Source organism: Bos indicus x Bos taurus, chromosome 17, assembly GCF_003369695.1.
Source record: "Bos indicus x Bos taurus breed Angus x Brahman F1 hybrid chromosome 17, Bos_hybrid_MaternalHap_v2.0, whole genome shotgun sequence".
Classification (NCBI taxonomy): Eukaryota; Metazoa; Chordata; class Mammalia; order Artiodactyla; family Bovidae; genus Bos; species Bos indicus x Bos taurus.
The window spans coordinates 1,225,439-1,242,349 of NC_040092.1; the positions used below are offsets into that span (position 1 = coordinate 1,225,439).

At 49.9% G+C, this 16,911-nt stretch overlaps 1 protein-coding gene across 1 annotated transcript in view; it reads left to right on the plus strand.

The window, feature by feature from the left end:
* Window positions 1-1,224: 1,224 nt before the first annotated feature.
* Window positions 1,225-16,911, plus strand: part of LOC113907239 (sodium/glucose cotransporter 1-like) — a 44,910-nt gene continuing 29,223 nt past the window's right edge. The window contains exons 1-6 of the mRNA XM_027566135.1: window positions 1,225-1,499; window positions 4,447-4,551; window positions 6,333-6,392; window positions 11,288-11,392; window positions 12,884-12,989; window positions 14,021-14,101. Of these exons, the coding sequence (XP_027421936.1) occupies window positions 1,383-1,499; window positions 4,447-4,551; window positions 6,333-6,392; window positions 11,288-11,392; window positions 12,884-12,989; window positions 14,021-14,101 (574 nt within the window). The 5' untranslated portion in view covers window positions 1,225-1,382. The remainder of the gene's footprint in view (window positions 1,500-4,446; window positions 4,552-6,332; window positions 6,393-11,287; window positions 11,393-12,883; window positions 12,990-14,020; window positions 14,102-16,911) is intronic.

Here is a 16,911-nt window from a genome sequence, read left to right on the forward strand (position 1 = left end):
TAGACTGTTACTGGCATCTTTCTGACAGTTCAATAAGTCAAATATCTCTCTTTTCTTTTACATCTAGATTTCATTCCTGGCTTGCTCAGCAAAGTTTTCCCCACTCCAAGGATATACAAATATTATTCTAAATTTCTTCTAATATTTTATGGATTTTTACAAGTATATAAATCTCTTGAACATCTGGAATTTGCTTTTGTATATGATGTGATGGAAGACTCGAGCTTTATTTTCTTCTGGTTATTAAGCAAACCACCCTTTTCTTTACTGATAGGAATTGCCCACATTTGCTCCTTTCTGAAATCATTCATCAGCTTCTGTCCGTGAAGCCCCACAGGGAAAGCTTGTCTTTGTTGCTGGTGTCTTGGGTCCTTTAAGATGCTTACGGGGAACACATTTACATGTTTGTTTGTTTGTCTCTGTTATCAGTCTCAGCCTGAGGTCTTTGAGAAAGTAGTGAATGCACCTTCTGCTCCAGCAGCCCTCCTGCCGTGGTCAGTGGATCATTCTAGAAGGAGAGCAGGGAGGAAGGAAGGGGCCGTGGTTGGTGGATCATTCTAGAAGGAGAGCAGGGAAGAACAAAGAGGCAAGATGTGTGTAACCACTTTCTTCCCAGGACCTCCTCTCTCCCTGTCTGGTGTGATTTTATTCACCTTAGACCATTTTGTAAATTCCTTCTAAAAGTCCTAATGCGCATGTCCTTACACCCTGCTGATGCTTCCTTAGGAAAGGCCGGCTCTGAGCGTCACAGGCTCCTGACTAGCACTCAGTGGATGGACGACTGAGACTGGCTTCAAGTGCCTGACTTAGAGAGCGTTTCTTTGGTGCTGTGAGGGGACTTGGTTATAATGCAGATACTCTGGATGGCTGTCATAAGTTCACTCTAGAGAAACACATTTTTGTCAACCAGCGGTCATCCTTTGGTCCTGCTGTTTTAGGCAATCCAAGAAACCCTGGGATTGTCCCTTGACCATATTGGAGTCTGAGGATCAGAGCTGGGGACCGGGGGAGAGAGCCTCTGGGTGCATGGGGAGGACACCATAATCTTGGCAGTGTGACTGTCCTCCTGGAAGAAGCTGGGCTGTGTTCACCTTCTCCATTCCCAGTCGATTAAGGCATTTGCAGACCACTCATCTCCCAGACTGATGGGAACCACAGCGCTGGTTAACCATTCGGGGCGGGGCGGGGCGGGGCGCGGGAAATAAGGTAATATTGTTTTCACAGGAGTGTAAAGAAATGGATATGCCCGTGCAGTCTCACAGCTGGGAGGGACCATGGGCCCTCCTCTAACTCAGTGGGCAAAGACTTCTGTTCCTAAACAAACAAACAAACAAAAAAATGAAGAGGGGAATGGGATCTCTGCAAAGGACGTTTACCTGTAAATGAAGTCATCACTGGTTACTTGGACTCCCCCACCCCTTTTTAAGGTTATCATGTCGTGCAGCCGTGGGACAGAGGAAGACTTCTTCCTGGCGGGACGAAGCCTCGTGTGGTGGCAGGTGAGCGTGCCCCGTGTGGCCCCGGGGGCTGCGTGTGGGCTTGTTTACTACTTCCACGCAGGTGCCCTTTACCCCACACAATGTAGAGTTGCTGAATCAGGAAAGCCACCTCAGTAGTCGTTCCCTCAGCTCTCAAGTAGTTGCTGACATAAGTGTTCCCTTGGCTCAGTTTAGTCCGACAGCCGTCACTAGGTGCCTGGGAGGTGCAGAGCCTTGTGCTGGGCTCTGGGGCCCAGACGAAGTGGAGGGAGCTCTGCTCTCTGAAGTGCGCAGTGCAGACTGGGGGTTGGATGTGACTCCTGTTTTCATTCTTAGAGTTACTGCTTAATGAATAAACTGTGGTATGGCATTATTAAAAGGAATTGCAATAAAAGAGTAGTTTTGCCACTCCAGCTTGCTTTCTTTTATACTTCTACTTAGGCAGTGAGTGTCCAGTGGGTATGAGTTGCTCTCATCGGGGCCTCCATGGGGCTTATCCCTGGGTTGGTGCTCAGGCCTCCTCTTACCTGGCTCCATGGTGGTGAGACTGAACTCAGTGCCCTCTCCTGCCCCGTGTTGCCTCTGGGCTTCCCACCTTTACTGCTGCTTCACCAGCCAGTCATTTGAGGTCCCCTGGCTGCTTCCTTCCCGTCTCCCTGGCTTCTTAACTCTGCAGTTACACTCCCACACCTGGCGACTTGGCATTCAAGACCACTTGCTGGAATGCTGGCAAGCCCCAGCTCTCTGCCTACACTCCAGTCCTGTGTCCCTCTGCCCATCTAGCCCCTCACTTGGAAGGCCTGGCAGCCACTGCACACGACACGGCCTCTGCGCGGTTGCCCCCCAACCCGCCCCGCCATCTCTCGACCCTGAAGGGCAGCTTCAGCCGTCTAGCTGCTCGGGCTCATACACGGGGAGTCGCATCCGACTCTCCATTCTCTCTCAGCCCATCTTCTAGTCCATCAGGGAGTCCATCAGGAAGACCGCTTCTCATCATCCTTCATGCGGGTTCCTTGTAACAGCTTCTGTCTGGACTCCCTCCTTCCACCTGCGCTCCTCCACTTCCAGCCTCAGCAAGGCAGCCAAGGGGTAGGACGTGCCGCCTTACTGCTTACGGCCCTCTGGGGGCTCCTGCTCACCCAGCATGTCACCCAGTCTGTCGGGCCACAGATGGATGACCTGCACCTCCTTACCTGCATGACCCTGAGACGTTCAGCCGTGCTCCTACCTCAGGGACTCTGACCCTGCCGCTCCCGTGGCCTGGAGGCCCCGCTCCTGCAGGCCCCCGGGCTGCCCTCAGCCCTCCTCAGGAAGGCCGGCGCCGCCCGCCCCACCGCTCAGCACTTCTGTCTGCCTTCCTACCTTCTCCTTCTCTGTAGGAATTCACTGCTTACCACTGGCTTCTGTGCTACAAAATAACCCCTGACTTACTTTGTTTATGCTCTCGTGTAACAGGACGTTAGCTTCACGAGGGCAAGGGTCTGTTGTACTCGCTGATGGCTAGTACTTGCAATGCTTCTGGCACATAGTTCGCAGTGGACGTTTATTTATAGTTAATTAATAAATGATGCCTTTTTAGCCTGCCTTTTCATTTAATTGGAGAAGGGAATGGCATCCCACTCCAGTATTCTTGCTTGGAGAATCCCATGGACAAAGGAGCCTGGCAGGCTTCAGTCCATGGGGTCACAAAGAGTTGGGCATGACTTTGTGACTAACACTTTATTTAATAATGTATAAGGTCTCCCTAAGTCTTTATAAATGTTGGTAGATAGATAGACTTTTATACACAGTTGCATAGTGATACAGCAGATGGACAGCCCACTATTTATGTGCTATATTTTTGGGCAATTTAAACTGTATGTAGGTCTTCATTATTATGATAAAGGTAGCAAGTAAAAATAACTGCTTGAGTAATCACTGCGTGCCTCTCCTGAGGTTCGTTTGCCATCTATTCTTGGCTGCTAAGACGTTTGGTGCCGCGTGGTCTCAATTGTGTCCTCCAACTAGTACACTCTGCGAGTGGTGGTTCAAACAAACAAATAAACCTCTGTCATAGTTAATGCCCTTGGTACTGAATGCTACTTAATCTTGTGTTATTTTGTCAGTGCTTTGTTTCTCTGTTTTTACCTAAAAGGCCTTGTTATTTTCAGCCTCTCTTAATAATTTGGTTTGCAGTGATCTTCTGTCACATACAGCGCAGTATTTGGGTTTGGATTTTTATGGCTCTCTCTACTCAACTAAAAAGCTATTATTGGTTTAGGAGGGATTTTGTTCATTTTAAATGCCTCTGGGATTTTTTATTTTGAAAGTAACAGATGCTGGTTGTTAAAAAAAAAAAAAAAAAACACACGAAGTTAAAATCCAATTATAGAACTTGAAATTTTCTCCCTATTCTATTTCTATAACAGTGATTCCAGTCCCCAAAAGTATTTTTTATATATGTACTACCAGAATCACACCCATCTGCGTAGAAACACACGTGTGCACAAGTGTATATGCACACAGTCCATTTTAATAAGATTGAAGTACAAATGCTGTTTACCTTGTTCGCACCACTTGGTAGAGCTCCTTTAGGCTACACTGTGTTTCATCGCATTCACTACCTTAGCAGTCTCACCATGCTCTTATAGTCAGCTCAGCGGTTAAGTGTCTCTGAGTTAACCTCGAACAGTGATGAGGTCATACTCCTGCCGGTGTCTCTGCAGCTGCAGTAAGTCTGGGGTTAGGGCAGCGTAAGAACGGCGGTGCTGCTGGTTTCGTTTCATCCTGTTCTTACTTGGCTTCTGGTTTATGGTGAGGCTTTAGTATAGAAAAAGGGCAAATGGGAATTCTGCCCAAGTGTACTCTCTTTTGAGGAAATGTGAAATTCAGCTTGAGGTTACGTTTGTGAAAATTAGTTTTTGGAGTTGGATAAGAGTTCTGATCTGTAATTGTCTTTTTTTTTTTATAATTGTCTTTTGATTTTCAGATAGGTGCTTTTCTTTTTGCCTCAAATATTGGCACTGGCCACTTCATGGGTCTGGCTGGAAAAGGGGCGTCTTCGGGGATTGCTGTCGGGGCCTTCGAGTGGAACGTGAGTAGTGCCTTTGGCGGCAGCAAGCCTCCACTTCTGTGTGTCCAGATGAAATTCAGAAAGGCCTGAGTAAACGCGAAAGACTCCTTGGGAAGTCATAGAAGGAAGGAACCAAGTCTTTCATTTCTCAAAAGGATTGTGCTAGTTTTCATTCTTCTTAGTAAAGTAATAAAGAGACAGAGAGTGTTTTTATTCCAGGGACCATGGGAGTACAGTTAGGAGACTAGTCAGGTAGGATCGTAGTAACAAATATATACAAACATAAACATTCGTGTATATACACACAGATACGTGTGTATACATGTGTGTGTGTATTTGTCTGGGTATACACATTTGCGGTGTACAGTTGGCCCTTGAACAGCACACGTTTAAACTGTGCAGGTCACTTACACACAGATTTTTTTCCGAAAATGCAGTAGCTGCATTTTCATTTCACAGATCTTTAAATTGACGGAAGTGGGGACAAGTTTGTGTTTGATTAGAGATCACCGTATGTGGAATCAAAAGAACTAGGGTTTGAGTGCTGATTCTGTCCAAACTCCTTCAGCTTCACCCTTGGGTGAGTCATTTTTCAGTTTGTTTTTGAGGCAGATTTAGCATTATGCAGATTTTTCACTAGATGGGAGTCAGTCATCTGTACATTGAGAATAGGGTCAGCTGAGTTCTTTGAGACATTCAAGTGATTACTATAAAACTCCTAATTGATCTATGAATACCAGTTTCAACTATAAAACTTATAAAATGGATTATTTATTTTTAATCTGTGGGATATGGATATATTTGTTGTAGGATGTAGAGTTTGTTCACCTAAATTATAAGTGAATTTATAAGTTTTGGGTTAATTAACCTATATCTATATAAATCACCTGACCTTTTTTATAAATCAGAAACCTCCCTCTTTCTGGGTCTCATCTTTCTCCTGGTAGATTACAAAAAGAAATAACACTTCTAACAGAGTCAGCTCCAATCCTAATAAGGAGCCCTGGCCTTTACCACAGTTTACCTCTCAGAATTTACTGCTGCTGCTAAGTCGCTTCAGTCGTGTCCGACTCTGTGCAACCCCATAGATGGCAGCCCACCAGGCTCCCCCATCCCTGGGATTCTCCAGGCAAGAGTACTGGAGTGGGTTGACATTTCCTTCTCCAATGCATGAAAGGGAAAAGTGAAAGTGAAGTCGCTCAGTCATGTCCGACTCTTCACGACCCCATGGTCTGCAGCCTACCAGGCTCTGTCCATGGGATTTTTCCAGGCAAGAGTACTGGAGTGGGGTGCCATTGCCTTCTCCATCAGAATTTACTAGCGTCTCCTTATATTCAGCTGCCTTCTTTGTAAAGAAAGCTGAAGCAAAATGTATTACTTAATTTCAATAACTTGTGTAAATTTTGGCATAGTTTCTCTACTGTTTCTCTGAATGGTTTCTGATTTTTTTCAACCTGTCTTTCTTTATTTAATGATCAGTTATCTTTGATCCTATCTGGATCTAAGCAAACATAACTTTTAATAAATATCTTGAAGATTGGCTTAGTTAAGCACAAACCCCCGCCCCCCCCCCCGAAAAAATTAAGAATGCACCTTTGCAGGCAAAGACCAAGGCCCGTAAGGTGATTTTGTCTGTAAGGTGATTTCCTCCTGGAGGCTTATTCTCGGGCTGCTGTTTGCAGGGTTCCCAGGAGTGATGCAGCTTTTGGGCTCAAAACAGTTAGTAACTGAGTTTGCCGCCCCTTTAAGAGCCTGCTCAAGATGGGACGCTGATGTAATCGCTCTTCTCTTCTTGGTTTCAGGCCGCATTCATCCTCTGTGCTCTTGGCTGGGTGTTTTCTCCTGTTTATATGAAGTCTGGGGTGAGTATCCATGATCAGTTAGTCTGGTCTCTGCAGTATTTTTTCTTACAAATATTATAGTTGTACATAAAAACATTTTAGAGGACAAGTTAAACTTCTCAATCTTTTGATCCTTGTACTGACATCCCTAAATTCTAAGAAATGCCTGAAATAATATCAGCTGACACGGATAAACAGGAGCCAGTAACTGCCAGTGTTTCATTCTGGATCTTATTCAAGGGTTCCCCTCTGAAGGCTTTTATAGAAAACATTTTAAAACTTTGTTAAAAAATAAGGCCTAAATTAATGAAGGGAACAACTCTGTTAACAGTTGGAAGACAGCAGCCCAACAATGTTGTCAGAACTAACGGTGTTAGTCTCCCTAAATCCAGAACAGGCTGTGCGGAACCTGACAGGCTGGTTCTGAAGTGTGACGAGAGCTGAGGGCAGGCGTGTCAGCGCCTGGCGAGGGGGCAGAGAAGAGAGGCCCAGGGCCAGCGTCCACAGGGCTGCCTGGAGCGGTGTCACCAGCACGGCAGGCAGAGCTTCCTGTCAGAGGATCCCACTTTAGACGGTAACCACACACAGGGGCCTTGGTGGAAGTGCAGGAGTCATTCTTTTGGAGAAAAACATCCAAGACTCGACGCACTGAAGAGGGTGAGCCGGGCGGGCCTACTTACCCACATCACCCGCCACCCCAAGGCGGCACAGCTCTGTGCCAGGAGAGCGCGTCTCAGCCTGAGGTGTCTCCCGTGAGGGAAGGGAGCACGTGAACGGGCTTGGCTGCCCTGGCCGTGCAGTGTGCTGCCAGAGTGCCCTGCTTGGCTCTCCCTCCCTCCGGAATGCTGCAGTGCGCTGTGGGACCAGGGGACAGGGCGTGACTTGGAGAGCAGCTCCCAGGGCTCTCAGACGGCATCAGAGAAACACAGAGCCCCCTCATAGACTCTTCTCAGGAAGACTGCCAGCGAGCTGCTGGGGGCTCCTCACCTGCAGATCTGCCCAGCTGCCCACGGACACCCCTGCCGTGCTGTGAGCATCACCCACGTGCGCCTCCACCCGTCAGCCGGCTCCCCTTGCTTATCCCCAGTGGCGGGTGCTGAGCCCCGGCGGAAAGCTAGTGGCACATGCAGAAACCAGCCTGACTGTGGAGCTGGGAGAGCCGCAGGTGAGCGTTCGGCCCACCCTCGGGAGGCCGTCAGCACACAGCCGGGCTTTGTAGGATCAAAGAGGGCATGAGAAGCCAGTGCGTCCATAGACAAGGTCTGAGAAAGTCTCAGAAGCCCTAGCAGGACTGATGGAAGCTGTCTCTCTCCAGAAGCAGTCGGGGAAAGGGCTGGTAACCACTGCCTCAGTGCAGAGGCAGCAACACATGACTACAAGGAGCAGGAACAATCAAGAAAATGTGACACCACCAGAGAAACACGGTAGTTTAACATAGACGAACCCCAGAGATCTACCTGATAAAGAGTTCAGGATGGTTGTCTGAAGGAAACTCGGTGAGCTACAAGAAAGCACAGAAAGACAGTTCAACAGAGTAAAGAAAACAGTGCGTAAAGGAAACTAGTTTAACAGAGAGAAAAGCCATAGAAATAACCAAATGGAAATTCTGGACTCAAGACTGCAGTGAACGAAGTGAAGACTGCAGTTGAAAGCGTCTACAGCAGACTCAGCAAAGCGAAGGAAGATCCTGTGAACTCAGCGACGGGCCACTCGAAACGACCCAGTCAAGGAGAAGCAGCCTCCCAAGGGGCTCAGTGGTAAAGAATCTGCCTGCCAGTGCCAGAGACACAGGAGATGTGGGTTCCATCCCTGGGTCAGGAAAATCCCCTGGAGGGGGAAGTAGCAACCCACTCCAGTATTCTTGCCTGGGGACAGAGGAGCCTGGCAAGGCTGCAGCCCCTGGGGTCGCAAAGAGTCAGACCCGACTTGGCGACTGAGCACGCACAGTCAGAGGAGAGCAAGGGGAGAGGGATGAGAGACAGTGGACGATGGGCCACCGTGGAAGAAACAGTCAGCACCTCCTGGAGCCCCGGGAGGAGAGGGGGAGAGGCAGGCAGAAAGGTCGCTTACAGCCTGAGAACTTCCCGAACCTGAGCGAAGATTGTGAAGCTCACAGGTGCCCCCAAATTGTAACCCCAAACATTATTTGAAGAAATGATAACTGGAAATATCTCCTCTGGTGAAAACGTTAATTTCCAGGTTCAGCAAGCTTAGCCTCTACCAAATAGAGTAAACACAAAACTACACGTAGGCACACATCGCAGTGAAAATGCCAAAAGCAAGGCTAAAGAGCGCGTTTTGAAAACGGTGAGAGAAAAATCACACGTTACATGCAGGGGAACAGTGATATGCTTGATAGACGACTTCTGCTCAGAACAGTGGAGGCCAGAAAACATCAGAATGATGCAGCCAGATGCTGAAAGGAAGAACAAGCTGTCAACCAAAAACTCTATGCCCAGCAGAAGTATTTTTTAAAATGAAGATGAGCAAATTCCCTGGCGATTCAGTGGTTAGGACTCTATGCTTTCCTTGCCCAGGGTCCAGTTCAGTCCCTAGTCTGGGAACTAAGATCCTGCAAGTTGTGTGGTCAAAAAGAAGATGAGATATATACAAATATTGAAACATTATGTTGTACACTTGAAACTGATATAAGGTTATATGTCATTTAGACATCAATTTAAAGAAGAACCATTGCAAAGAAAAAAATGAAGGTTATTGGTTAGGTATACATTTCTTATACAAACCATAAAGGGAGAAATTGATATATTGGACTTCAAAGTATAATTTTAAACTTTACTCTTTGAAAGAGATTTTTAAGAAAATGAGAAGTCAAGCTAGAGACTGCGGAGGAATATTTATAGAACACATTCGTAATGCGAAGAGCTCACTCATTGGAAAAGACCCTGAAGCTGGGAAAGATTAGGGCAGGAGGAGAAGGGGACGATGGAAGATGAGATGGTTGGATGGCATCACCGACTCAATGGACATGGGTTTAAGTAAACTCTGGGAGTTGGTGATGGACAGGGAGGCCTGGCGTGCTGTGGTTCATGGGGTCGCAGAGTCGGACACGACTGAGCGACTGAACTAAACTGAAATGATTCATAGTGAAACACTTACGTCCTGAATATACACATTTTTTTAAAAAGCTCTTGTAATTTATAACAAGACAGCATCTCACCATACGTTTCACTACAAATGGCAGATAATGACATGAAAGGGTGTTCACTCTCACTGATGGTTAGGGAAACGCTACTTAGGATCCCACATAGATGCACTGAACCGCTGAGATAAAGAGGGCTGATGCGTCAAGAGCAGGAGAGGTTGTGGAGCTTCGGGGACCCCCTGCCTTTCCAGAGAGAACTCTAGAAACAGGCTGGCAGCTTCTTGCCCAGTTACGCCTTAGGACCCAGCTGCTCTGTGCCTGGGTGTGGCGCTTCCCCCAACCCCAGAGACATGAAGGTGCAGGTCCACACCCAGACTGCGCAGGAAGTTCCAGTCATAACGTCCGAACCTAGAAATAACCTGAATTGTGTGGGGGACGGACAGACAGCCTGCAGCACAGCACTCGGCGGCCCTAAGGAGTCAAGTGCCAGCATGGATGACCTACAGGGCGTGGTGGCAGGTGAAAGTAGCCAGACAGGATTTGAGCTCCAGGGGAGGTGAGCTGGATACCCAGGATCGGGTGGAGAAGGTCCCAGACACACGCCCTCGGGGCTCTGGGGGGCGTTGGCAGTGCCTTATATCTTGTGTGTGGTGGTGACCACACTACTGTGTGCATTTACCCAAACTCCTCAGATTTTAAAATCGGATCGTTTTACTGTGTGTAAACCACGCCTCATAAGACTTAAGCATTTAAAATACTTGTAGAGAGGGCATTAAAACCGTGAAAGGCTTGGTTTGCCTTGCAGTCTAACACTTGCAGTTGTGAAGCTGTAATCCCAGGAAAATCACCCTAGATTGTGACATCTTTTGAGATAAGGTCTTTAAAGCAGTAACTGAGTTAAAATGAGGTCGTGAGGGCGGGTCCTAATTCAGCATGACTTTATGAGAAGAGGACACTGGACACAGAGGCGTACAGAAGGGAGGCTGGGCAGCCGCAGGAAGACGGCCGCCAGCCGAGGGGAGGGGCCGGGCCCGCCCTTCCTCGCGGCCCAAGGGAACTGGCCTCCCGACACTGCACGCGTCCGGCCCTGGGGCTGCACGACCACCATGTGTCTCTGCCCTGTGAGCTGCTGTGCCATACCTTGTGACGGCGCCCTGGGTGTGGGACGGCTTGGGGCTGACTGACTGTGTCAGGCGTGATTGGGGATCAGTTGGAGGGAAACGAGTAGAAGCTGCGGGTGTCGCACCCCCAGCCAGGGCTGCAGGGGGCAGCCAGGACGCGCACGTGTGAGGCGGGGTGAGTGCACAGGAGGACACTCGGTTACCGGGGGTGACTTTGCCTCCGTGAGCCCCTGTGCTTGGGGCCAGGCGTCTGCTGAGCGACGGGGGTGCTCCTGCCCCTGGGCACATGCAGCGTGAGACGGTGGAGGCAGAAATGAGCAGGATGGTTCGGGACACCCGCACGCACACCAGCAGCATGAGCACGGAGGACCCGGAGAGCTGTGGAGTCAGGTCGTGTGTCTCTCAACAACGTGGTATATTTGTAGTATCTGATAAAACATTCGATTTTGCTGTATGATTATGTCACGAAAGTCATTTGTCATCATAGGCAACGTCATTACTTCCGCTTTCCAAAGACTGAACAGCAGCTAGATTCCAAGCTTCTTGAAGACAGCGGTATCACCTCTCCTTCCTGATTCCCGCGCCCCCGCAGGTGTTCGTGTACAGCACCCGAGGCTCCCGGGCTGTGTCTCCGTGCCAGCCGGCACTCCGTGAGCCCTCTGCCTCACAGGGCTTCTCTTACTGTTCTTCAGGTAGTGACGCTGCCCAGATACTTGAGGAAGAGGTTTGGTGGCTACCGGATCCAGTTCCTCCTCGCTGTTCTGTACTTAGTCATCTATATCTTCAGTAAGATCTCGGTGAGTTGTGTAAAGGCGAGTCCAGGGAAGGGAAACATGGAAACCGATAGGCGGGACTAGATGAGCCCCAGGAGTTTACTCTGGGCTCCCTGAGTCACATGTCGGCCTCCACTGTCTAAACTAAAGCAGAGAAAAAGCAGCCGGGTAGTACGCAGGAGAAGCGGCAGAGCGCCTTCTTTGCTCCCGAGCCTGTGTTCCCAGAGAACCTTGGGCTTATTCCCATGATGTTATCAGGAGGTGCCCCACCCCTCCTTGAAACAGTCCACGGCCTTCCACCCTCACAGAGACCAGAACCCCCAGCTATGGCCTGTGAGGCCAGTCCAGACCCTGCCTCTGACGTGGTCTCCTTCCCATACTGTGTTTCGGATCCTACGAGCTTATTCCCACTTGCAGCCCTTGACACCTGCTCTGCACTACGTCTGGAGTGTTCTTCCCCCAGATCTTTCACATATCGCCTCCTGGGAGAGGCCTTCCTTGGGTGTACCCATTCATTCTCCACTCTATTACTGTTTCTGTTTCCTGATACATGCCAGCATGTGAGAAGACGGATCTGTTCCCTCCTCACTGTCTGTCTGCACTCCCCGATGAGCTTCCTGAGCCCCTGGGCCTTGCCTGGCTTGCTCCCTGCCTTCCCAGCCAGCTCTGGGGCTGGAAGCGTGCTGAGAACGTGGTTAGCACATAAACACGGAGAGAAGCGTTCTTTGAATGACTGAATGAGCGTCGCTTATCACACTGCATGAAAATTGCCTATCTGGTGGTCTGCCTCCCTCCTAAACATTAGGAGGGAGTCCTCCTTGAAGACTGGCCGAGTTTTGGTAACCCTAGGGCCCTCTGAACCCTGCCGTGTGTCTACCGTGTGGTTGGCACTTGGTGAACAATCTGTGTGTGCACGGATACATTGGGAAGACCTCTGCCGATCGTGCCCCTGCGTGTGGTGACCAGAGGAGCAGGGTGGGAGGTTAGCTAGTAAGTGAAGTGCACACGCTGCAGAGTCGGCGTCAGCACAGCCCACGGTCGACAGAGCCAGCCCGCAGGCCGTCAGCCTAGAGGTCTGCTTTGTACAGCGCTTGAACTAAAGATGGTCTTTACCATTTAAAGGGCCATAAAAACCAGAAGCAGTCTATGTCTCGCAAAGCCCACAGCGTTCAGCATCTTCCCTTTACAGAAAAAGCTCGCTAGTTCTAGTAAGCTGTCCCCTCTGCCTGCCCCGCTGGTGAAACTGCGGGAAAAGCCCGCTCTCTGAGCACACTCCCCACTCGGAGGCTCCAAGTAGGAAGAGACTAAGTTGCATTAACTGGATTAACCCAAGCCTTAAAAGTGCTGACCTTGGCTGAACTTATGGCCACCAGCTGTGTCACCCAGCAGAACGTGGAGAGACCTCCCCTGGTGTCCACTGGGGATGGAGTGGACCTGCTGATTGAAGACGGCCTCTGAGATCGGGGTCTTTCTGGGGAATGCAGGTGCAGCCCACCGCCTTTGTACTCGTTTCAGGTGGAGATCTGCACAGGCGCCGTGTTCATGAGGCTGGTTCTGGGGCTGGATGTTTACCTGGCCACTGTGGTCCTGCTGTCAGTCACCGGCATATGCTCCGTCACAGGTGAGGTCACTCTGACCCCGCAGGCACTTGTGTTGACACGAAGGCTCTGCCTCTTAGTGGAGACCCGAAGACTTGAGATAGGTCCAGCTTTTGCACTTCCCCTGAGACTGTGAGTCACACCGCTGAGGCCTGAACGTAAACGAGGCAGGGGTGCCCGCGTGGGGCCCTGCTCCCGGAAGTCTCGTCAGACTGGCAGGGGCTCTCCAGGGGGCTGGGCAGGGCTGGCAGCGGCTGTGTTTGGGGTGGGGCCGGCCTGACGCAGCAGGCTGTGGGATGACGGGGCAGGGTGCAGACGGGGAGAAGGGAGGCGCCCGCTTTAGGTCGTCCTGGTGGCTGGTGACCTGGGCAGGCCATCGGATGAGACCTTTTAGGTGGACACTTCAATTCTTAATACTGATTCCATCTTGGGTTAACAACACGTGACATGATACAGTCACAGTCCTGGGTGGCAACCACTCCCCATCAACCACAAGACCATGGGGTGAGCGACCATCCTCTGCCCAGACAGCCTACGGCATGGTCTTCAGTAAGTTACCCGAGATGACCATCATGTCATTATGAAACAGGCTGTGGTCATGATTTTGCCCAGCTGTAGGCTAGTGTGTGTGTTCTGAGCACATTTAAGGCAGGCGAGGCTAAGCTGTGATGTTTGGGGGGTGAGATACAGAAAATGCATTTTCAATCTAGTGATCCCTTCAGCTTAACAATGAGTTTCTCATGATTTAACCCCATCTAAGTCAGGGAAGACCTGTATACTTTTTTTGCTTAGGAAAACTACCAGATTTTCATCCAGAAGATGGGAGTAAAAGGAAATTGGGATATAGCTAGGCAGAGAGAGACTCCAGCAGCAGATCACAGAGGCTGTTCAGGGGGGAGAACAGCACGCACCCGGCTCAGCGTAGCCGGCAGCCAGGCCCGCTGAACCGCAGGGGGAGCTGTGGGTGTGGAGACGAGGACGCGAGTGCGCTGGGCACGCACAGTGACGCCCTCGAGTCAGGCAGGCTTCCCTCGCCCCTCTCTCGCCCACGCAGGTGGTTTTGCAGCCGTGGTTTACACTGATCTCTTACACGCTGGCTTCGTGGTTCTGGGCTCTGTCTTGTTAATGGGCTATGGTAAGTAAATCTAGAGACTGCTGGGCACCATGGTGGGGTTGGGGGGCTCTGGCCACTGCCTGGGGCCATTTCAGCACTGTCCTCTCACAGACGGGACCGAGGCCCTCAGGACCCATGAGTGAGCATTGTCTGAGGTCGTGCTGACCACCTGGGGTGGAAACTTCTGCTCGTGGAGAAAGAGGAGTCGAGGAGCAGAGGGTGGCGCCAGACCCCAGGGCTTTGAGCAGCAGTCGGGAGTGGCCCACCACGCTGGAGCCATGCCCCTCCTCTCCATCGGAAGCCCCTCTCCTTCTGCCCATTGAGTTAAATCCATCTGTCAGGCTCAGCGGAAACCCGCCCCCAAACCTGTGACTCCGTGATTGTCACACCTCTGCATCCTTGTTCTCTGGACTTGCATCAGTACCCACACAACACGACACTTGTTTTTTTCCAACACGACATTTCTTTGTTGGTGCTTACCTTGATTGTTCATTGTATTACATAAATAAGTCAGACCCCCAGATCTAGAGCTTCTGAGAACCGGAGCCATCATGTCCTTCACACAGTGGGTAGTTTGATGCACACAGTGGGTGCTTAGTGAGAGCCATGAACGAGGGTGACAGCGCATACGAACTGAGGACCAGGTGCCAGGCAGGGCTTTGGCTGTCCTGCCTCCTCCAGCATCACAGCCACCAGGCCTCGCTACTTTCACTGTCCTTAGTGACTGAGGAGGAAGCCGAGTTGCTCAGTCTAATGACTTGCTGATGAAGCGCACCAGGGGTAGAAGTCCGAGCCGCATCCTTCCAGCACGAAAGCCCCGGACACACGGATCGCTTGTTACGGCGCCTGCGCCCCTGGCTGGGGGAGCCTTACTGAGCTTGGTGGTGGGTCACAGGTTTGTCTTGCAGAAACTTAGAAGGAAAAGCTCTGGGCTCAGGTATTGGAAAATTACTGAAATGATGCTTGAGCTGAAGGGTTATGGTTCCATAGGGCAGATCACTGAGCCCCATGGAAGGAGAACATGTCGGCCCACAGGGTCACAAACCGCAGTCTCACCATTCAGGGAGCGTCAGTGCTCCTTGTCTACTCAGCACCGTGCTTCTGGGACACAAAACACATTTCAGGCATGGTCCAGGGACTTCTTAAAGCATCTGGGAAGCAACGACCGATTTGAGTGACAAAATTATAAAATACTCTTTAAGTCACTGTGTTTATTTGTGTGCTAGTATTAAATATAAACTTTATTAAAATCTGCCAGGACCATCCCAATACTTGAGAATGATATCCAGTTAAACTTTGGGGGCAGGTAGAATAATCCATTTAATGTTAGGAGTTATATCTCTAAATAATTATGTATCATTTACTGTTACAGGCTGAATTTTTCTATCCCCCCAAAATTCGTAAGTTGAAAGTCTAGCCTTCAGTGTGATGGTATTGGGAGGTGGTTGGCTCCTGAGGGAAGAACCTGTATGAATGCGTTAGTACTCTACGAGAGACCCCAGAGGCTTCCTCGTGCTTTCTGCCACCTGAGGACGTGGCCAGCACCCAGGCGGCTGGCACCTCGAGCTTGGAGTCCCGGCCTCCAGAACTGTGGGAGGGAAGTTGCCCACTATCTGCTGTTTTGTTACAGCAGCCCAAACAGACCCTGGCACGTTCTGAGAAATTTAACGGTTTTTTAGTTGGGGTGTCCATGCTGGCTCTTTTGGTAAGTAAACTGTTGTGGGGCTTGTTTTCTTTTTAAAATACACAGAAACTTGCAGTTACAAATGAATGTTGTCTTCAAACCAGTCACTGTGGGAACTGATGCACATACAGCTTTTTTAATTGTCAACTTTTAATTAGTAGATACACAAGGCGGGCTTCCTGGGTGGCACTAGTGGTGAAGAATCTGCCTGCCCATGTAGGAGACATAAGAGACGCAGGGTCAGTCCCTGGGTTGGAAGGATCCCCTGGAGGAGGGCATGGCAACCCCTCCAGTATTCTTGCCTGGAGAATCCCACAGACAGAGGAGCCTTGCGGGTTAGCGTCCGTAGGGTCGCAAAGAGACACGACTGAAGCAGTTTAGCACGCGTGTACGCGTGCATACACAAGGAAAACAAAAGGGTACCAGGCGAGGTATTTATCACTCATTTTCTCGGTTTGACTCCCCAGAGCCAACCAGTATCCTAAGTCTTGTGTACATCCTTCCAGAGACAGTGTACAGGCAGGCCTTGGAGAGAGTGTGGTTTGGCTCCAGATGACAGCAATGAAGCGGATACCCCGCAGAGCAAGTCACACGGTGCTTTGGTTTCCCGTACATACGAGAGCTACGTTTATAGTGTAGTGCAGTACTGTATTAAGTGTGCAATAGTATTATGTCTAAAAACAAGGTGCGTGCCTTACTTTAGGAATAATGCTGGTAGAAGAGGAGCACTGACGGACTCGCTCATTGCAGGGCGGCCACAGACCTTCAGTGTGTAAAACACAAACAGAAGCAACGCAGTACCTGCAAAGTGCAAGAAAGCAAAACACGAAATGAGCTGTGTGCCTGTGCAAGTGCATCCATCTGTGAGACACGCATCTTAATAGAATGAGAACATTTGCCTCTGTTTTTCACCACTGGAACAGTATCTCAGGCAGGTTTTTATATGGGTAGAGAGAGAGCCACTGCGTCTGTTCTGTGCTTGTTACTAACTTCTTATTGCAAAGGGCACAAATGAAAGTGGGTAGTGAGGTGAAGTGTCACAGAGTGAACACAGTGCGTCCAGCCCCCAGGAGGAGAGTTGGCTTTTTGTTTCCTCCTTTTCCAAACTACGCCTTTCGTGTCCTTTTCTTGCCTCTTACGCTGGCGC